The sequence below is a fragment of the Oncorhynchus gorbuscha genome, linkage group LG07 (assembly GCF_021184085.1).
Source record: "Oncorhynchus gorbuscha isolate QuinsamMale2020 ecotype Even-year linkage group LG07, OgorEven_v1.0, whole genome shotgun sequence".
Taxonomy (NCBI): Eukaryota; Metazoa; Chordata; class Actinopteri; order Salmoniformes; family Salmonidae; genus Oncorhynchus; species Oncorhynchus gorbuscha.
In genome coordinates, this window is record NC_060179.1 from 48852653 (window position 1) to 48875225 (window position 22573).

Below are 22573 nucleotides of genomic sequence, written 5' to 3' on the forward strand. Positions count from 1 at the left end.
TCAATCCTATAGAAAATATGTGGGCATAACTGAAAAAGCATGTACGAGCAAGGAGGCCTACAAACCTGACTCAGTTACACCAGCTCTGTCAGGAGGAATGGGCCAAAATTCACCCAACTTATTGTGGGAAGCTTGTGGAAGGCTACCTGAAACATTTGACCCAAGTTAAACAATTTAAAGGTAATGCTACCAAATACTAATTGAGTGTATGTAAACTTCTGACCCACTGGGAATTAAAAGCTAAAATAAATAATTATACTATTATTCTGACATTTCACATTCTTAAAATAAAGTTGGGATCCTAACTGACCTAAGACGAGGAATATTTACTTGGTTTAAATGTCAGGAATTGTGAAAAACTGAGTTTAAATGTTTAAATTGTCCCAGGCTTGCCTGTCCTAGCCTCCGGTAGCTCACCATATAAGACGCTTCTAGCCCCTTCTTATTAATGGTATCTGTTGCTTACTACTCAAAAGTAGTCTTCATTCTCGCTCAAAAAACTCACGTGGCTTATTTTTCAAATTGTCATGTTTAGTTTCTAAATGTCTGCGCAAGTGTATGATATAGCCATTAACTAACATTCAGAAGTTCAGCACTGAGGGCTTTCAACAACATTTTTGTCTTTGAGGGAAACCCACAGTGCAGAATCACCTGCAGAGGAAACGGTCACATGTACAGGCAGATTTCAAATTATTTATATACAACAAAGTGTACCCAGCACACTCCCTTGGGTTACACCCCCAGTTAAAGGTTATGGGTTTAGACCGGGTCCCATCTACCATTAGTTTTCATCCTTGCAGATAAGACCTAACCCATTTCATAGCTAAGTTGTTAAAGCCCATGACTTAGTTTTAGAAACAGAATCTCATGATGCACTATCAAATGCCTTTTGGAGATCTAACATATACGAGGCAAGTGTCAGTGGAATGGGATTTCCAAAAGCTAGATTGGAGCTCATATAGTAGGTTATATGTAAGGTAAAATAAAATGTAAATCGGCTTGAAAACAATAATCTTTTCCATGACCTTCGATAAAATACACAGGAATGAGAGTTTCCATGATCCAGCATATTCCATTTTTACCCTTGCACGTTTTAGTTCACTGGGAAAAATCCCTAGTTATATGTACATATTTACCTCAATTACCTGGTAACCCTGCACATCGACTCGGTACTGGTACCCTTGTATATAGCCAAGTTATCATTACTCATTGAGTGTTTCTTAAAATGCGCATTACCATGCTCCAAGCATGCAAATTATTGCACAGGAGGGTGGGAGTATGAGTCTAATTCAAAGTATGCGAAACATAGCACGGAGGGCACTTGAATGCGTACTCAGTCTGTACATATTTTTAAGCATGCATCGATGCAAGCTTCAATGGACAGTATGCAAATAAATGACAACCACATAAAAAAATACAACATTTCTTGAAATCAAAGGTGGCCATTATTTGAGCTGAAGTGAGAAAATTCAATTTGACTTCCAAATAACAATGTTGCCTGACTACAATATTTTAAATTATGTTTAGCTACATTATTACAATCCACATTTGCTAGCTGATAGTTCTGAAGTAAAACTTTTGCATGTGTATATCTTGTTTCATCTCTATTGCCAGCTAGCTAGCCACAAATAACTGTTAGATTGCTACCCACAGAGAAGTAGGTTCAGTGAATGGGGAGAAACACATTGTGTATATAATATTACATGTTTTATTTTTCTATTTTTTCTCTATACCGAGTGGTAGTGGCTGTGCTGTGCCTTTAACCAATGGTCTCTGGACACAAATTTTAGAGGTCCTCTAGTCCACAGACACTAGATTTGAGTGTTTTAATGTACATTCTCTGCAATTCTTACATTTTGCCATGGCTTAGCCGTGAATTTATACCATCTGAGTAACAATGTTTTATTCATTTTATATTCTCCCCGGCAGTCCAGTTTTTTTGGTGATTGTTAGTTCTCAAGGATGATCTTATTTAAAACATATACAACACTGAAAACATTTCACCATATTTGTTGGGTACCATGTTGTCAGCTAGCCAGGTAACATGACTAAACAAGGTCGTTTGTAATCAAACCAAAAACTCGTTGCCAACAAGTCGTTTAAAATGTCCTGCGAAATGTTTAAACATTTTTTAACATGTACACTAATTTGCGGTAGAATGGGGTTTGGGTGAAAAATGTGTGGTTTTCAGTTATGTGAAGGTGCATGTATGACTGTCATTGTGCTCAGTTTCTCTATGGCAGTGGTACTCGGAGGCTACGTGACAGAGAAGCCTAGTCAGACGGGCCTGCTTGTTCAAACAGACTAAATGAAAAGACACCTACGCATCCTCTTCGCTCGCATAGCGAGCCGCTCCAATAATTACACACATTTAACGACAGACAACCCAGCTCGCCATTACGTCTAAATAACATTTTAAAACCGATGGAGATGCGCAGAAAGAATGGACAAAGAGAAACAGCAGAGTAGGCTAGGCTAATTGCTGGTAAGAGGATGTGGTTGGCTGCTCACAGCTGTCACGTGATATTGGATGAAGCACTCATTGCTCAATGGGTGTACACTCACTCTCGCTCTTCCAGAAACGTATTTTTTTTTACCCATCTACATGATTCACCTGAAAGTGGTGAGTTTGAATCCCTGATAAGTTCTCCCTAGACACGTTACCAAACCGGCCGACTGACCTCCGAGGAGAACATGGTCGCACAGGTTCCTATACACCAGCACACCACCGGCTTGGTTATCCTGCCCTCCTTGATGCCTTGACAGACTTTATACTCTTCTGTGCCGCCGATCTACACAAGGGAGAGAGAAGAGAAAGAGGGTGTAAATTTAGAATATTTTGTAAATAGATATAAATCTGGAGGATAATTTACACAATCTAATAGTTTTTCTGAATTTTTTGAAATTGATAAAAGAAAAGCTGAAATGCCTTGAGTCAATAAGTATTCAAACCCTTTGTTATGGCAAGCCTAAGTCCAGGAGTACAAATGTGCTTAACAAGTCACAAATTGCATGGACTCACTGTGTGCAATAAGTGTTTAACATGATTTTTGATGAATTTATCTCTGTACCCCACACATACAATTATCTGTAAAGGTCTCAGTCTCTCAGTGAGTTTCAAACAAAAAGACCAGGGATAATAACAATAATAAAGCAGACATTGAATATCCCTTTGAGCACGGTGAAGTTATTAATTACACTTTAGATTGTGTATCAATACACCCAGTCACTAAAAAGATACAGGCGTCCTTCCTAACTCAAGTTGCCAGAGAGGAAGGATTTCACCAGGTGGCCAATGGTGACTTTAAACCAGTTAGAGTTTAAAGGCTGTGATAGGAGAAAACTGAGGATGGATCAACAACATTGTAGTTACTCCACAATACTAACCTAAGTGACAGAGTAAAAAGGACACCTGTACAGAATAAAAATATTCCAAAACATGCATCCTGTTTGCAACAAGGCACCAAAGTAATACTGCAAAAAACGTGGCAAAACTATTAATAAGGATCCAACCCCTTTTTTCAATTTTAAACTAAAATGACATACCCAAAAGTAACTGCCTGTAGCTCAGGACCTGAAGCAAGGATATGCATATTCTTGATACCATTTGAAAGGAAACACTTTGAAGTTAGTGGAAATGTGAAATGAGGAGAATAACACATTAGATCTGGTAAAAGATAAAGAAAAAAAAACATGTTTTTTGTACCATCATCTTTGAAATGCAAGAGAATGTCCATAATGTATTATTCCAGCCAAGGCACAACTTAGATTTTGGCCACTAGATGGTAACAGTGTATGTGCAAAGTTTCAGACTGAGCCGATGAACAATTGTATTTCAGTTAAAAATGTTGTATCAAGACTGCCCAAATGTGCCTAATGGGTTTATTAATACATTTTCAAGTTCATAACTGTGCACTCTACTCAAACAATAACATGGTATTATTTCACTGTAAATTGGACAGTGCAGTTAGATTAATGTCAGATCTGTCTATGTCCTGGGAAATGTTACTTTCAACCTTATGCTTATCGCATTACGATAACCCACCGATCCTGTAGAGTCCAATACAGCATATCTCCATATTTTCAAGCATAGTGGTGGCTGCATCATGTTATGGGTATGCTTGAAAACCGTTAAGGACTGGTGAGTTTTTCCTGGATAAAACATTTACTGAATGAACTAAGCACAGGCAAAATCCTAGAGGAAACCCTGGTTCAGTCTGCTTTCCACCAGACACAGCAGGACAATAAGCTAAAATACAAGGTCAAATCTACACTAGAGTTGCTTACCAAGTAGAAAGGGAATGTTCCTGAGTGGCCAAGTAACAGTTGACTTAAATCTACGGCAAGACCCGAAAATGGTTGTCTAGCAATAATCTACAACAAATTTGACACAGCTTGAAGATTTTCTGAAAATGTTAAAAAATCCAGGCGTGGAAAGCACTTAACAGATTTAGCCAGAGCGACTCACATCTATAATCGCTGCCAAAGGTGCTTCTACAAATATTGACCCAGGGGTTTGAATACGTATATAAATGAGATATTTCCGCATTTCATTTGTCAAAATGTACACTGTCATTATGGGACAGTGTGTGTAGAAGGGTGAGGAAAAATAAAGCCATTTTGAATTCTATCTGTAACAACAAAATGTGGAATAATTCAAGGGTAGAGAGCTACTCAACAGGTGCAAAAATTTGACCGTAGGTTATCAGCAAATATAAAGGTTTACATGATTTATCTTTGGCAAAGGTACTTATGTTTCCCCTTTCATCAGTGTCCGGCGTCAGGTAGTTACCGGTGTCGGATTCTGGGTTAAACTTGGAACATTGTTATACTAGAGACGAGATACATCAGGAGTCATACTGTATGTAGTACATGAGTGATAGAGACTTGTTTTTACATCAGAAGTGAATTGTTATTTGTAGGAGCCAGATGGTTGCTATAGGTGATACGGATGGAAAGCCTTGGATTAGGCATCAAGGGGGTTGAGGTCTGGTCAACTTAAGGGGGAAGGAACAGTTATTAACCCATCACTTCATCTTCCTGTAGAACCAGAAAATATGTAAGGGTTGGAGAAGAGGAGTGCATCTAAATTGGAGTATATATACTTGTGTTGGTGGAAACACGTTTTGTCTGATGAAGCTATATAGACCCCATGGGAGAATAAATTTGGTTAAGCTTTCATAGTGTTTTTTTTATCAGAATTTTTAAAATCAGAATTAGAACCTGACTAGCTTGGTCTTTGGCCAGCATGGAACAAAATGGGGGAAGGGCCATTCAAAACTGACAGTTGTCATGTCAACACATCCATCAGTGCTGCTGTGAACAGCATCAATAGACATGCCAAACGTAAGATTGATTTTAAAAAATACATCAATAGCTAGGTTTCCGTCCAAATGGCAGCATATTGAATGTGAAGATCCTAAAATCACCAAAAAACTAACATGCGCATTTTCCCACCTCCCACAAAACAAATGTGCGTTATATAGCGAGTGCGCTCTAGCCAACAGCTTACGAGTAAAGTACATGTTGCAAAGAAGATTATTGATGCAATTTCAATGTTGATTGAGATGCTTTGTGTATCACCAAATTAGCTTTTACTCACTGCATCGACCTTGCAAAGAGCTGTCAATCAATGCAACCCACTCAGCCTGTCTTTTCATACTTCCTGGTAGTTAGCCATAAGAGAAAGTACCCTTTCTCAAATGTTTTGCATTTCTATCCCCCCCAAATATTATGGGTGATATTTTAGTCACTCAAAAAGCTATTTTACGTGAAAATGACTGTTCTGGACCTGTAAGACATTATACAGATATTAGAAGCAACGTTGGTAAAACAAGTTGGTAGTGCCAATAAAAGGTTCACCTCTCCAAGCATCACGATCATCTTCACTCCAGGAGTGTCCTGGTAGCGGAGCACATGGTCCATGAACGTTGAACCTGGATACCTACAGGTCAATGCAAATGGTGCTTCAGTAGAGGAACTTGTTTTAAAGAAAAAGTAGAAGTTATTAGATTATCATCGAGTACATAATAACCACCTTACAATTAAAGTCAAAACTTGGGCTTCTATTGACAAAGCGTCTCAGAGTAGGAGTGCTGATCTAGGATCAGGTCCCACCTAAATCATTATCATTTTAAAGGCAAAACTTATCCTAGATCAGTACTCCTGCCTCAGATGCTTTGAGAATACATGCCCTGAATGATAGCTCCAGTGAAACAAAGTGGATCCATTCATCCCTATTGGATTAGATTCTCTAGTTTGCCATTTGCCCTCTGACCTCTCCTCTCCCTAATCTGCCTCACCGGTCACCTCCGATGGCCACGCCCTCGTAGACGCCATCTGTAGCGTGGGAGATGATGTTGTTGAGCTCGTTGGACATGCCTCCTGAGCGGGACACGTAGGCCACGCTGCCTGGCCGGTACAGATTGGATGCCAAGATGTTGTCCAGCATTCCGCCCGTGTTCCCGATCTTGAAGCAGCCGGGTTTGATGCCTCCCACCTGGTTAGGACACAGAGGAGTGATGGAGGTTAGGCACGGGTTGGTATGCTCTCTGCAGGGACCAGCGATATGTCAGAGACACACAATGACAAACACGCGTTAATGCTCAAACAGTTTCAATATTGCATGTTATTAGTGAAGTGCTTACAGTGGCTGGGCCGATGATTGTGATGCCGTTCTCATCTGCCCTCTTGATCAGCTTCCTTGTCTGGGCTTCAGGGATGCCCTCAGCTATGATGGCGATGGTGTGGATCTGGAGTAACAAAAGTAAATTCATTATTAAGAGCATTCAAACAAGTAAGGTCAACATGTCCTTGAATGATAAGGGACATAACTGCTTGGTCTAAGACATTGGCCATAACAGCTTTCTATTTTGCTAATCAAATCAAATTTGATTTGTCACATACATATGGTTAGCAGATGTTGATGCGAGTGTAGCGAAATGCTTGTGCTTCTAGTTCCGACAATGCAGTAATAACCAACGAGTAATCTAACCTAACAATTCCAAAACTACTGTCTTATACACAAGTGTAAGGGGATAAAGAATGTACATAAAGATATATGAATGAGTGATGGTACAGAGCAGCATAGGCAAGATACAGTATATGGTATCGAGTACAGTATATACATATGAGATGAGTATATTAACAAAGTGGCATAGTTAAAGTGGCTAGTGATACATGTATTACATAAAGATGCAGTAGATGATAGAGTACAATATATACGTATAGAGATGAGATGAATAATGTAGGGTGTGTAAACATTATATTAGGTAGCATTGTTTAAAGTTGCTAGTGATATATTTTACATAAATTCCGAATCAATTCCCATTATTAAAGTGGCTGAGTTGAGTCAGTGTGTTGGCAGCAGCCACTCAATGTTAGTGGTGGCTGTTTAACAGTCTGATGGCCTTGATAGAAGCTGTTTTTCAGTCTCTCGGTCCCAGCTTTGATGCACCTGTACTGACCTCGCCTTCTGGATGATAGCGGGGTGAACAGGCAGTGGCTCGGGTGGTTGTTGTCCTTGATAATCTTTATGGCCTTCCTGTAACATTGGGTGGTGTAGGTGTCCTGGAGGGCAGGTAGTTTGCCCCCAGTGATGCGTTGTGCAGACCTCACTACCCTCACGGTTGTGGGCGGAGCAGTTGCCGTACCAGGCGGTAATACAGCCCGCCAGGATGCTCTCGATTTGTGAGTGCTTTTGGCGACAAGCCGAATTTCTTCAGCCTCCTGAGGTTGAAGAGGCGCAGCTGCGCCTTCTTCACAATGCTGTCTGTGTGAGTGGACCAATTCAGTTTGTCTGTGATGTGTATGCTACCCCCTTGCTACCCTCTCCACTACTGTTCCATCGATGTGGATAGGGGGGTGTTCCCTCTGCTGTTTCCTGAAGTCCACAATCATCTCTTTAGTTTTGTTGACGTTGAGTGTGAGGTTATTTTCCTGACACCACACTCAGAGGGCCCTCACCTCCTCCCTGTAGGCCGTCTCATCGTTGTTGGTAATCAAGCCTACCACTTGTGTCGTCCGCAAACTTTATGATTGAGTTTGCTACCCTGCCGCCCCAGGGTAATCCTGGGGCGGCAGGGTATTTACGCACATTTTACATCAAATTAGTGTTAACATTAACCTTACTCATCACCAGCAAATCGATGTTAACAATCAGTACCAATAAACTAGAAAACCTCAGCTATTATGGTTGAAGGTTGACAGTTACTTCCTGTGTCAGAGTAGGTGATATAACTCTGCAAGGCTACATTAGCTTCGACAAGAGCCATCGATACACATGTATGTCCTTGGATGTGGATTGAGTATATTTGTCATTATAAGGCTACCCCCCAGCCTCTCCGCCAAAGGAAGCCATAACTTGAGAAAAAGCTTTAAAAAAATAAAACGAAATAAGTCGTACCTGTGAGTACTGCATGGTTTCCATGGTGCTGTCAAAGGCGGAGCGGAGCGAGGCAAAGCTTATAAGCACGTCCACTTCGGGGTGCTTTTTCATGGCGTCGGCCATGTTCTTATAAACAGGAATCAGGATCTCCTTGTGGCCCCAGTAGAACTTCTGCTTGTGGTCCCCGCTGAGAACAGTCACACATAGCTACATCAATAAACACACCAATTATTACCAGTCTGATCAAACATTATTATTCAAATCACTTCAACTGGATTAACAATTAGTATTCCATTTTGGATTTGGGAAACAAAGATGGATTACCCTGGGGCGGCAGGGTAGCCTAGTGGTTAGAGCGTTGGACTAGTAACCGAAAGGTTGCAAATCCCCGTGCTGACAAGGTACAAATCTGTCGTTCTGCCCCTGAACAGGCAGTTAACCCACTGTTCCTAGGCCGTCATTGAAAATAAGAATTTGTTCTTAACTGACTTGCCTAGTAAAATAAAGTTTAAAAAAAAATATTAAAAAAATTAGTAATTAGTCTGGTTGATGCACGATATGTGACGAGAATACACGTGGGAACTCCAAGAAAAGCATTCCAGCTGAAGCTGTTTGAGAGAACGCCAAGCTGTCATAAAGGCATAAGGTGGCTACTTGGATGAATCTCAAATATATTTTGATTTGTTTAACACTTTTTTGGTTACTACATGACTCAATGTGTGTTATTCCATAGTTTTGATGTCTTCACTATTATTCTACAATGTAGAAAATATAAATTATAAAGAAAAACCCAGCAATGAGTAGGTGTCCAAACTTTTGACTGGTACTGTATGTATTAACATATTATGATAAAATATTGTAGTAAAGCCACGAGACGTGAATGGCCAACATTTCACTCCAACATAGGATTAGATTCTCTTACTTCAGCATAAAAATAGCGGCCATAGTTCGGAATAGCGGACGAATCACATAACCAATATCTCCGCTCTGATTGGAGGATTCCTAAAAATTGCACACTAGGTGGCGCTGCCGATCAAGATTCCCCAGATAATAAAGGCCGTGACAATTTTTTGGAGGCGATATTGTCATGCATTGTTGCCAGCCCAGCAGTGGTTACTGCAACTATTTGATTTTGAATATGAGCAGCTTTTCATTATCTGGGGAATCCTGATCGGCAGTGTCACCTAGTGGGCAATTTTTATGAATCCTCCAATCAGATCACAGATAATGGTCATGGAATCAGTCTGATGTTCAAGTGTATTTTTTAACACATGCTGACCGTTTTTGAAGTAAGTGAGAGAAAATCCTCACCTATGTTAGAGTGAAATGTTGGCCATCTCATATGTGGCTTCACTATAATATTTTATCAATATATATATATATGTTACACACACACACCTACCTACCATTACATACAGTGTTCAGTTTGTAATGTTCACCTGTCGAAAATATCCAGTGGTGCGCATGCTAATCGATTAGCTTGCTAACTGAAAGCCATGCTAAGTCAATGGGACAAACAGGCTCGGTTTAACTAGCTGGCTAGCTTGATGAATACCATTTATACTTCCTAACTTAGGAAGTTTGCTAAATCTATTTATCCGTGGCTCTAATTTGTATAAACCTTGCTGTCTGACTTTGCAACAATTGTTTAAAAAATGGTTGGGAACAGACAGCCAGGCAGCGTTTCTCAGTCGGTCCAAATCTGGCATAATTTGTATGGACATATAGAAAGAAATGTCAATTGAAAATAAAGTCAAACGAATTCAAGTGCAGCTAGATTGCAGACGATTCCTTTTATCTTTGACCATCATTCTCTCGCTCACACAGCAACTCCACTCCCACTTGTCTCCAATTCCACATACCAACCCCCAGCCCATCCCATCCATCTCTGCTGGCCACCCACTTCAGGTTTCTACGCAACACATATCTTTCAACTATGCTGTGATGTTTAACGTACAATGTCTTATCTAAACTAATAGAAGCCACAGATTGCGAGTTGAAGATAAATACTTTTACTAAGAGTATGAGCAATTGACTGACCTGGTCTCTCCAGATGTCCTAACAGTACTATTTCTATGGTCAATTTTAGATCAATGTTATGCATTTTCAGCCATTCCTGAACCTGAGACCAGAAACAGGCTACCGAGGGAAATACCGAAATAAATGGTCTATCGATTCTGTATCCTCACAACAAAATCTGCAGAGCTTCAATGATTTCATGCCCCAAATATTCAACATTTTGTTGGTGGCAAGAAATCTTATATAATAATTTTAGCTGAAAAGCACGAAATCTTGTGTTTTATATATCAACTCATACCACAGAATCAGTACATCAAAAATCTCTTCCCAACTATTTTGCAATCCGTATGGCACAGTTGTCAACATCCTGGTCCTCAAATGAAACTGGTATACTTTCGTATTTATGTGATTTTTATTCCTCCGCCAGTTTTGATCCTTTATATTGGGCAGACAGACCAGTTCCCTACCTCCTCCCGCCACCTCCATTTTTGGGGCAATGCTGTAATCAAATTGGTTGTACTCTTGGATTGAGCAGACCTTTCCGTACAATTCTGATAACTCCATGAAGGACATAACACTACCACTCAAATTTACAATATTACTTAAGAACAAATCCCTTTTCAAACATCTTTCCCATAAATACAGGTATTTTATCAAATCAAGCACATTTGAGTTGAGCCATAATATTTGTTTTATCTTTTCAGGGTAACAAAATTGAAGCTTGTTTGATAGAGTTTTTTTCAAAGTATCATTTTCAATTCATCGAAAATGAGACATGGCAATCTGCACAAAGGCAATTTTTAAACAATGGATGAGCTTTTCTTAGTAATCTACTTGAGAACCATTTAGGGTTCAAATACAACTTTTGAATGAGTGAAGCTTCTAGAGGTTTAGTGATTTTATATTTAATAATCTCAACCCACCCAATTCATATTCATTATATAGATAGGCACATTTTATTTTGTCTGTTTTAGCGTCCCAGATATATGATTTGAAAAACGAATCAGGAGTAGGCAGCGCCATATGTAAGCGAGTAAACAGACATATTTGGGTAGACAGGTATTTAGCTCTCCATGATTGCAGGATCTTGTCTATTTTTACAAGTTTCCTATTGAAATTCATTGTGGAGAGCTTATGTCTACTTCACCATCAGCCCATTTTATAGATAACCTTGCAGTTTATGTAAAAGTTGTATTTTTTAAGGATCCAATACATATGTTTTTCTTATTTAATGAGTTGGACAAGAGATTTACTCCAGACATCTGATAAGGCACTTATCCCCGTCAGTCGCAGGAGAAAGAGACAGAGAGAGGACGACGGTCAGGGTGCCTTGTAAGGATCCGTCGGTGTGTGGGTAATTTGCCTTTACCATCCGTCCTATTAGCCAACGTACAATCATTAGACAATAAAATAGACAAACTACAAGCACATATATCCTACCAACGAGACATTAACTGTATTATCTTATGTTTCACAGAGTCGTGGCTGAACGACGACATGAATAATATACAGCTGGAGGGTTATACAATGTATTTGCAGGATACCTGGACAAAAGGAACACCTTCATTGACAACAACAGTGCCCTCAAAGCTCATCACTAAGCTAAGGACCGTGGGACAAAACACCTCCCTCTGCAACTGGATCCTGAACGTCTTGACAGGCCACCCCCCAGGTGTTAAAGGTAGGTAACACCACATCCGCCACTGATCCTCAACATGAGAGCCCCTCAGGGGTGCATGCTCAGTACCCTCCTGTACTGAGCAGGCATGACTCGCAACATCATTAAGTTTGCTGATGTCAACAGTGGGACAAGCATTTCGCTACACCCACAATAACATCTGCTGAACACGTGTATGTGACCAATAAATGTTGATTTGATAGGCCTGATCACCGACAACGATGAGACAGCCTATAGGGAGGAGGTCAGAGACCTGGCCGTGTAGTGCCAGGACAACAACCTCTCTCTCAACATGATCAAGACAAAGGAGATGATTGTGGACTACAGGGAAAGGAGAGCGAGCACGTCCCCATTCTCATCGGTGGGACTGTAGTGGAGCAGGTTGAAAGCATTAAGTTCCTTGATGTCTCTCTGCCACCACACAGCAAGTGGTACCAGAGCACCAATTCTAGGTCCATATGGCTTCTCAACAGCTTCTACCCCCAAGCCATAAGAATCCTGAACAGCTAATCAAATGGCTACATAGACTCTTGGCATTGAAAGATGAAAGGGAGCAAACCGGTTAAAGGATTGTTAAGCCTTGAGAAATGGATTGTGTATATGTTCCAATGAGAGGGTGAATGGGCAAGACAATATAAGTGCTTTTAACAGGGTATGGTAGTAGGTGCCAGGCGCACTGCTTTATGTCAAGAACTACAACACTGCTGGGTTGTTTACGCTCAACAGTTTCCTGTGTGTTTTAAGAATGGTCCAGCACCCAAAGGAAATCCAGCCGGCTTGTCACAACTGTGGGACGCGTTGGAGTCTACATGGGCCAGCGTCCCAGTGGAAAACTTGACACCTTGTAGAGTCCATGCCCTGACAAATTTAGGCTTTTCTGAGGGCAAAAGGGGTGGGTGCAACTCAATATTAGGAAGGGGTCCTTCATGTTTTGTACACTCAGTGTATACTGTGTGTACCGTAATTGCTGGACTATTAAGTGCACCTGAATATAAACCGCACCCACTGAATTATAAAAAAATATATGTATTTTGTACATAAATAAGCCGCACATGTCTATAAGCCGCAGGTGCCTACCGGTACATTGAAACAAATTAACTTTACACAGCCTTTAAACGAAACACGGCTTGTAACAAAAATTAAAACAGTAGCCTACCAAGAAAGTCATTGGTCACTATCTTCCTCCTCCTGTGCACTGAAACCACAGAAGTCATCTCCTTCGGTGTCGGAGTTGAATAGCCTCAGAATTGCTTCATCCGATGTTGGATCGTTTTCATTGGCGCGCTCGTCACTTTCAACCCGGAGGCAAATACCCCGCTGAGCTCATGCTGCCCCTTCAACACGCAGCAGTCCAGCCTTTCGAAAACCGGTGATGATAGTAGATTTTTTGACAATGCTCCACGCTGTCAGGACCCACTGGCAGACTTGACCATAAGATGCTCTTCGCCTGCGGCCCGTTTTAGTGAAGGATTTCTCCCCACTTGTCATCCGAGCCTCCCACTGAACAAGGAGCGCCACCTTTAAATGCACGATTTACACTGATGTCGAGTGGCTGCAAATACTTTGGGCCTTCTGCTTTTCTTCCCTCTGAAAGCTTTTGTTGTCTTTTTGCACTGAGTCAGTTTCTCACGCTGTTGTTTCCAACGTCTTATCATCGACTCATTAAGGCCAAGCTCCTGTGCAGCAGCTCTATTTCCTTTTCCAACAGCCAGATCGATCGCCTTCAACTTGAAAGCTGCATTATACGCATTTCTCCGTGTCTTTGCCATGATGAGGGTGACAAAATTACTACCGTAATCAGAATGATGGGTAGTTCGAGCGTGCTCGATTTACGTCACATTATGTGACTGTGCTCAGTTTTTTGGCGGCATGAATCTTGTGAAAGCGGGAAAAATCCATAAATTAGCCGCGTCATTGTATAAACTGCGAGGTTCAAAGCATGGGAATAAAGTAGCGGCTTTTAGTCCGGAAATTACGGTATACATTTTTAATTACAGGTGCATACTAGATGATGCACCCTGCATTAAGCAAGCTCAGCCCTAATTGTTATGTTGTGTCTTTAAGGGAAGCTGTACATTTAAACAGCTTGAATAATTCCAGAAAAATGTCATGGATTTAGAAGCTTCTGATAGCTCAAATGATGTCAATTAGCCTAATTGGAGGTGTACCTGTGGATGTATTTCAAGGCCTACCTTCAAACTCCGTGCCTCTTTGCTTGACATTATGGGAAAATCAAAAGAAATCAGCCAAGACCTCAGAAAAAAATGGTAGACCTCCACAAGTCTGGTTCATCCCTGGGAGCAATTTCCAAACGCCTTAAGGTACCACCTTCATCTGTACAAACAATAGTAAGTAAGTATAAACACCATGGGACCACAGCCGACAAACCGCTCAGGAAGGAGACGCATTCAGTCTCCTAGAGATGAACGTACTTTTGTGCGAAAAGTGCAAATCACTGCAGAACAGCAGCAAAGGACCTTGTGAAGATGCTGGAAGAAACAGGTACAAAAGTGTCTATATCCACAGTAAAACAAGTCCTATATCGACATAACCTGAAAGGCCGCTCAGCAAGGAAGCCACTGCTCCAAAACCGCCATAAAAAAGCCAGACTACGGTTTGCCACTGGACATGGGGACAAAGACCATACTTTTTTGGAGAAATGTCCTCTGGTCTGATGAAACAAAAATAGAACTGTTTGGCAATAATGACCATCGTTATGTCTGGAAGAAAAAGGGGGATGCTTGCAAGCCGAAGAACACCATCCCAACAGTGAAGTACGGGAGTGGCAGCATCACGTTGTGTGGGTGCTTTGCTGCAGGAGGGACTGGTGCATCTCACAAAATAGATGTCATCATCAGAAAGGAAAAGTATGTGGATAAATTGAAGCAACATTTCAAGACATCAAATTAAAGCGTGGAGGTAAATGAGTCTTCCAAGTGGACAAAGACTCCAAACATGCTTCCAAAGTTGTGGCAAAATGGCTTAAGGACAACAAAGTCAAGGTATTGGAGTGGCCATCACAAAGCTCTCACCTCAATCCTATAGAAAATGTGTGGGCAGAACTGAAAAAGCGTGTACAAGCAAGGAGGCCTACAAACCTGACTCAGTTACACCAGCTTTGTCAGGAGGAATGGGACAAAATTCACCCAATTTATTGTGGGAAGCTTGTGGAAGGTTATACAAAACATTTGACCCAAGTTAACCAATTTAAAAGGCAATGCTACCAAATACTAATTGAGTGTATGCAAACGTTTGACCCACTGGGTGATGACCCCGTTTGACCCCCATGTGATGAAAGAAATAAAAGCTGAAATAATTCAATCACTACTATTATTTTCACATTCTTAAAATAAAGTTGTGATCCTAACTGACCTAAAACAGGGGATATTTACTAGGATTAAATGTCATGAATTGTGAAAAACTAAGTTTAAATGAATTTGGACTAGGTGTACATTAACTTTGACTAACTGTACATGCCCTCTGTTTTCTTTATCTTTACATTAGTAAATGTTGCATCAGATAGACTTGATAAAAGATGATTGATCTCTTTTTTGGTTTTATTGGCCATACTTGCTGTAGTCTGACCTTTTTGGGCTTCTCTATCATCTATTAATCTTTAGGGTACTACATGTTCATGGATTGCCAGAATTACGAGGCAGGGAAAAACTCACCAGAAGTGAACATGGGTAATACAGTAGTAGCTAGCTAGAATGCATAGATGATTCACATTATTGACCTAAGTAAACAGAGGACATCCAAAATGGAAAATTAGTAACTTCAATGGGTTAAGGAAATGTTCAGCCCATAATTCTCTTACTCTTACTCACTCTCTCCTACTCCCTCTCTCTCTTACTCACTCTATATCTATATATATACTACTCAAAAAAATAAAGGGAACACTAAAATAACACATCCTAGATCTGAATGAATTAAATATTCTTATTAAATACTTTTTTTCTTTACATAGTTGAATGTGCTGACACAAAATCACACAAACATCAATGGAAATCAAATTTATGGAGGTCTGGATTTGGAGTCACACTCAAAATTAAAGTGCAAAACCACACTACAGGCTGATCCAACATTGATGTAATGTCCTTAAAACTGAGGCTCAGTAGTGTGTGTGGCCTCCACGTGCCTGTATGACCTCCCTACAACGCCTGGGCATGCTCCTGATGAGGTGGCAGATGGTCTCCTGAGGGATCTCCTCCCAGACCTGGACGAAAGCATCCGCCAACTCCTGGACAGTCTGTGGTGGCTGGAGCGAGACATGATGTCCCAGATGTGCTCAATTGGATTCAGGTCTGGGGAACGGGTGGGCCAGTCCATAGCATCAATGCCTTCCTCTTGCAGGAACTGCTGACACACTCCAGCCACATGAGGTCTTGCATTAGGAGGAACCCTGGGCCAACCGCACCAGCATATGGCCTCACAAGAGGTCTGAGGATCTCATCTCGGTACCTAATGGCGAGCACATGGAGGGCTGTGCGGCCCCCCAAAGAAATACCACCCCACACCATGACTGACCCACCGCCAAACTGGTCATGCTGGAGGATGTTGCAGGCAGCAGAACATTCTCCACGACATCTCCAGACTCTGTCACCTGCTCAGTGTGAACCTGCTTTTATCTGTGAAGAGCACAGGGCGCCAGTGGCGAATTTGCCAATCTTGGTGTTCTCTGGCAAATGCCAAACATCCTGCACGGTGTTGGGCTGTAAGCACAACCCCCACCTGTGGACGTCGGGCCCTCATACCACCCTCATAGAGTCTGCTTCTGACCGTTTGAGCAGACACATGCACATTTGTGGCCTGCTGGAGGTCATTTTGCAGGGCTCTGGCAGCGCTCCTCCTTGCACAAAGGCGGAGGTAGCGGTCCTGCTGCTGGGTTGTTGCCCTCCTACGGCCTCCTCCACGTCTCCTGATGTACTGGCCTGTCTCCTGGTAGCGCCTCCATGCATCAGCCAGGAAGCATAGGAACTGAGAAGTGGTCTGTGGTCATCACCTGCAGAACCACTCCTTTATTGGGGGCATCTTGCTAATTGCCTATAATTTCCACCTGTTGTCTATTCCATTTGCACAACAGCATGTGAAATTTATTGTCAATCAGTGTTGCTTCCTAAGTGGACAGTTTGATTTCACAGAAGAGTGATTGACTTGGAGTTGCATTGTGTTGTTTAAGTGTTGCCTTTATTTTTTTGAGCAGTATATGTGTGTGTGTGTGTGTGTGTGTGTGTGTGTGTGTGTGTGTGTACAGTGGGGACAACAAGTATTCGATAACCTGCTAAATCGGCAGTGTTTCCTGCTTACAAAGCAAGTAGAGGTCTGTAATTTTTTATCATAGGTACACTTCAACTGTGAGAGACGGAATCTAAAACAAATCCAGAAAATCACATTGTGTGATTTTTAAATAATTCATTTGCATTTTATTTCATGACTTAAGTATTTGATCACCTACCAACCAGTAAGAATTCCGACTCACAGACCTGTTAGTTTTTCTTTAAGAAGCCCTCCTGTTCTCCACTCATTACCTGTATTAACTGCACCTGTTTGAACTCGTTACGTGTATAAAAGACACCTGTCCATACACTCAATCAAACAGACTCCAACCTCTCCACAATGGCCAAGACCAGAGAGCTGTGTAAGGACATCAGGGATAAAATTGTAGACCTGCACAAGGCTGGGATGGGCTACAGGACAATAGGCAAGCAGCTTGGTGAGAAGGCAACAACTGTTGGCGCAATTATTAGAAAATCGAAGACGTTCAAGATGGTCAATCGCCCTCGGTCTGGGGCTCCATGCAAGATCTCACCTCGTGGGGCATCAATGATCATGAGGAAGGTGAGGGATCAGCCCAGAACTACACGGCAGGACCTGGTCAATGACCTGAAGAGAGCTGGGACCACAGTCTCAAAGAAAACCATTAGTAACACACTACGCCGTCATGGATTAAAATACTGCAGCGCACCCAAGGTCCCCCTGCTCAAGCCAGCGCATGTCCAGGCCCGTCTGAAGTTTGCCAATGACCATCTAGATGATCCAGAGGAGGAATGGGAGATACAATAAAATGCAAATGAATTACTTAAAAAACATGATTTTCTGGATTTTTGTTTTAGATTCCGTCTCAGTTGAAGTGTACCTATGATAAAAATTACAGACCTCTACATGCTTTGCAAGTAGGAAAACCTGCAAAATCGGCAGTGTATCAAATACCTGTTCTCCCCACTGTACACAATTATAACATGCTAATTTTATATAACCCCTGAAAATGTCATATTAATACAACATTCCTATCTTGAGATATTTTAGTTTCGGTTTGTAAATCAGAGTCCACCCGTGTCATTTTGGTGCCATTTTTGGAAAAGGCTTAGCCATTGTTCCAAAAATGTCACCAAAATGACAGGGGTGGACTCCGATGTGTGCATTTCAGGCCACTTTGACCCAGAATTTGGACACAAAAATGTATATACACATCTCAGCAATGGTGAGACCTACAGACATGAGACAAAGTGCACTGTGCTTCTGATAATGTGTTGTATCATTTGGTAAGCTTAGTTTGGCTCTAAAATTAATTTTTATTCCACCTCTCTAAATTTCTAACTTTTTGTGAATAAATTCTGTGCCTTTCAATAGGGTACTCTGTATTTTTATGGCCATCTACAACAATCAATTATTTTAAAGTCCTTGAGTGGTAGTGAACAAGTGCACACTTTGAGGAAAGATTTGTGGGAGAATGGAAATTGGGCTCAAGAGTCTTGAGGAACCTACGTGAAGGGATAGACGATGGCCGCCACAGAAGGCTCGTCCCGCGAGCACACGTAGTCAAAGTCGAGCATGCCTTGCACCGCCCGCGTCTGCATGCCCCACATGATGGCTTTGGTGTTTCTGCTAAACAGCATGGTGGCTTTGACTGCAGGGAGATGAGAAAAGGAGGGAGTGGATAAGAGGAGTGGAGGAAGAGAAGACAACACACACAGGAGGGGTTATTGTAGAGTACAGCAAGGCACTAAGAACAGAGACAAGCAACGGGGATGGGGAGCACATGCAGAGAGACATGATAGGCTGTTAATTCTGTGAGGATATTGAGGAGAGGCGTCACAAATGTTACACGGGAAATGTATCAGAGGGAGGGTTCCCTGTTTTCTCTGAAAGCAGACACCAGGGGAGGCAAATGGACAAGGGCGATGAAGGAACTATTCATTTTAAACAAGAGGGGGTCTGAATCTGACATTGTATTTCTTCTCAAACATTCGTTAATGGAAACCTGAGGCAAGCTCAGAAATGTTATGAGAACTGAAACCAATGCAGGTGTGAGAAGAATAGAATGGTGAATGTTTTGTATTTGATACATACAAGTTTGATACATATATCAGTGTGCATTCCTCGATTAAAGAAGAATTATGAATCCTTGATTTTGGGAAACTGTTGAAAATAATCTTTCCCATTGCCCACGACTTTGATGAAAAAAGACATACACGTAAAACTATTTATCTGAAGGTATTGAATGAAGTCAAGCGTCTGACTAGTTATATTTGTCAGTAGGATATACATTTCCCATTCTTGGAGCTAAGGGCTCTCTTTCCTAAGGGGCTCAGACAAATGTTTTGGTTTTTCATTGTACTGAAAAGTGTTACTGAAACACCACCTGAAAATGGAAGAATTAGTAATGAATTATTCCAAAGCAACAACTCTAATGTGCCTCACCAAGGAAATAAACATTTAAAACAATTCTTGAACCCAACCCAAGTGAACACAGAAAAGGGCAAAGGGCAGAGCAGTTTGGTAGTTCAGGTTCCAGTGGCATGCATTCAAACACGTGGCTTCCCTGTGGTTTTTTTTTAAGCAAAACTATGAATTAACTGACTTATTTATAAATAATTGTCAACATTTAACCATCACAATAATGTTTGGGACATTCACTGTATTACAAGGAACAATAGCAATGGTCTATTTCGCTACAGCAGCTGGCATATTCTGTCCGTTCACAATTCACTTGTGAGAACATGGCTGCTCTCAACACCCGACAACAGAAAGCGTTGGCCACTATCCGAGAGATTGTTTGTAAGGACATAAGAGAAGTTGAGGGCAGAGGTTGAGTCTTTTGCACGGCTCACTTTTAAAGTGGATACCCACCCAACTAAAGTGGAGTTTAAAGACAGCGGCCAATGTGCATGACCTGGAAACAGCATGAACTAAACTAGAAAAGGAAATCAATCTACAAAAAATTAAACAATCAATTGAAATTCTTTCCTGTAAATTAAACTTAATTTACTGAAAGTACCATGCATTGAGTAAGACTCAACCATTACTTCCATGGTAAATCGACCCAGCACTGGACAACAAGCTACGCAGTAATGATCAATTAGCTGATTTAGCAACTATTAAATCTAAAACTGCAATTACTAAATCAGAACCCAAATTGATCTAGTTACTCCTGCTTCTATAAAGAACTGTACATCTCAGATTGTAAACCCACACCAAGCCAGACTAAGTCCTTTCTAAAAGAAGAAACCTCAAATTATTACAGTCGTTCACAAAGGTTACTTTAGGAAAGATGTACCACATGAGGATACCACATGAGGAGGATGTCTTCCCTGTAACGCACAGCGTAGATTGCCTTCAATGACAAAAAGCTAAGTCCGATGATGCTGTGACACCGTCTCAGACCATTTCGGACCCTCCACCTCCAAAATAGATCCCGCTCCAGAGTACAGGCCTCGGTGTAACGCTCATTCCTTCGACGATAAACTTAAATCCGACCATCACCCCTGGTGAGACAAGACAGTGAAGAGCACTTTTTGCCAGTCCTGTCTGGTCCAGTGAAGGTGGATTTGTGCCCATAGGCAACGTTGTTGCCTGTGATCTCTGGTGAGGACCTGCCTTACAACAGGCGTACAAGCCTTAAGTCCAGCCTCTCTCACCCGATTGCGGACAGTCCGAGCACTGATGGAGGGATTGTGCGTTCCTGGTGTAACTTGGGCAGTTGTAGTAACACATGGTCTGCCACTGCTAGGACGATCAGCTTCCTGTAACGCTGTCTTCTGCATCTCACAGTACGGACATTGCCATTTATTTCCCTGGCCACATCTGCAGTCCTCATGCCCCCTTGCAGCATGCCTATAGCACGTTCACGCAGATGAGTAGGGATCCTGGGCATCTTTATTTTGGTGTTTTTCACAGATTTAACAATGGTTGAAATGTACTCCAGCCAATGCTTACATCTAGGGTAGCCTGACAAGGTACAAATCTGTCGTTCTGCCCCTGAACAGGCAGTTAACCCACTGTTCCTAGGCCGTCATTGTAAATAAGAATTTGTTCTTAACCGACTTGCCTAGTAAACTAAAAGGTTAAAAAAAAAAAATACAAAAAAAAAATGCTTTAAAATCCATGCCGGGAATCATGCAAGTCAACATTTCTGGAAAAGAGTAGGAGAATTGGGACAGTTCGTCACCATGAGAAACACCTAACTGGATGGAGGCTGAACAAAGGCATTTCCCACACACACTAAAGAGAAACAGGGATGGACGTAGGGGAAAGAAGGAGGAAGAGAGGAGAGCCTGGAGGAGGACAGAGTGTCTATCACTCATCCCTACCTCCACTCCAGCCTGACGAAGCCTGTGCTTCTGTAACCAACTGGGCAACAAAGCAGTGACGACAAAATAAGCGACTACGAAATAAGGTACCAAACAGTTTGAATAAAAGCCTTACTATGTAACCTCATCAATCAACTAATGCATTGGGTGTGTTGTATGGTTGCATGTATGGCTGCATGCCTTAGCCTTCACACTTCATTGCATGGATACCCGATAAGAGGGACCGATATAGGAGCTCAATTAACTAAACATCTATAAAAAAATAAAAAAGTAAACAAACAATACGAAACCCAAGGAACTTACCCATGTAGACCATTCCCTAGGCCTAGTCTGTGGGAGTTCTAGAATGCCAATTCAGAACATAGGCGTGAAAGCAACACACACACACACACACCTCTAAATTGGGGAAGTGTGGGGCAAGACAGGGACAAACCCAAGGAGTGGGGGAGCAGGATGGGTGAGCTCGTCGTGTAGGGATACACCTGCACTTACCGTAGCAGTCTCCTGTGAATTCCTCCTTCACAGGCCACAGCCACGGATAATGAGAAGCGGCTTAAAAGATTTGAGCATGAAAAGACAGGCTGATTACACATCGAAATGAGGGGCAAAAGGAAAAAACAAAACACTTAAAATGTCAAAATGTGCTGGGTGGTTGGTGTAGATGGAGAGAAAAGGAAAAGAGGGATGGCAGAGGTGAAGAAGCAGACAGAAAGAAGACAGAGGGTTGTGTGTGTGAGAACAGGGTCAATCATATTCATTAGTGCACAATGCACACTGTAGCAAAACATTTTGCAATGTCAATTGTTTACTCCCAGATGCACTACTATGTGATTTAAATGGTTTCCGTTGCAAAACATCTTGCTACATTTAGCTACAATGTGCCTTAATGAATATGAGCTG

The 22573-nt window shown here is 41.6% G+C and overlaps 1 protein-coding gene across 3 annotated transcripts in view; it reads right to left on the reverse strand.

Moving 5' to 3' along the window:
* Positions 1-22573, reverse strand: part of LOC124039949 (ATP-citrate synthase) — a 123855-nt gene that overhangs the window by 54285 nt on the left and 46997 nt on the right. For 2 of the 3 annotated variants that reach the window (XM_046356534.1, XM_046356535.1), the window contains exons 14-20: positions 22166-22225; positions 18849-18990; positions 8405-8573; positions 6648-6752; positions 6303-6499; positions 5863-5944; positions 2682-2792 (exon numbers count right to left, since the gene is read on the reverse strand). In XM_046356534.1, coding sequence (XP_046212490.1) covers positions 2682-2792; positions 5863-5944; positions 6303-6499; positions 6648-6752; positions 8405-8573; positions 18849-18990; positions 22166-22225 — 866 coding nt within the window. The remainder of the gene's footprint in view (positions 1-2681; positions 2793-5862; positions 5945-6302; positions 6500-6647; positions 6753-8404; positions 8574-18848; positions 18991-22165; positions 22226-22573) is intronic. The other variant, XM_046356536.1, reaches the window with a different exon arrangement.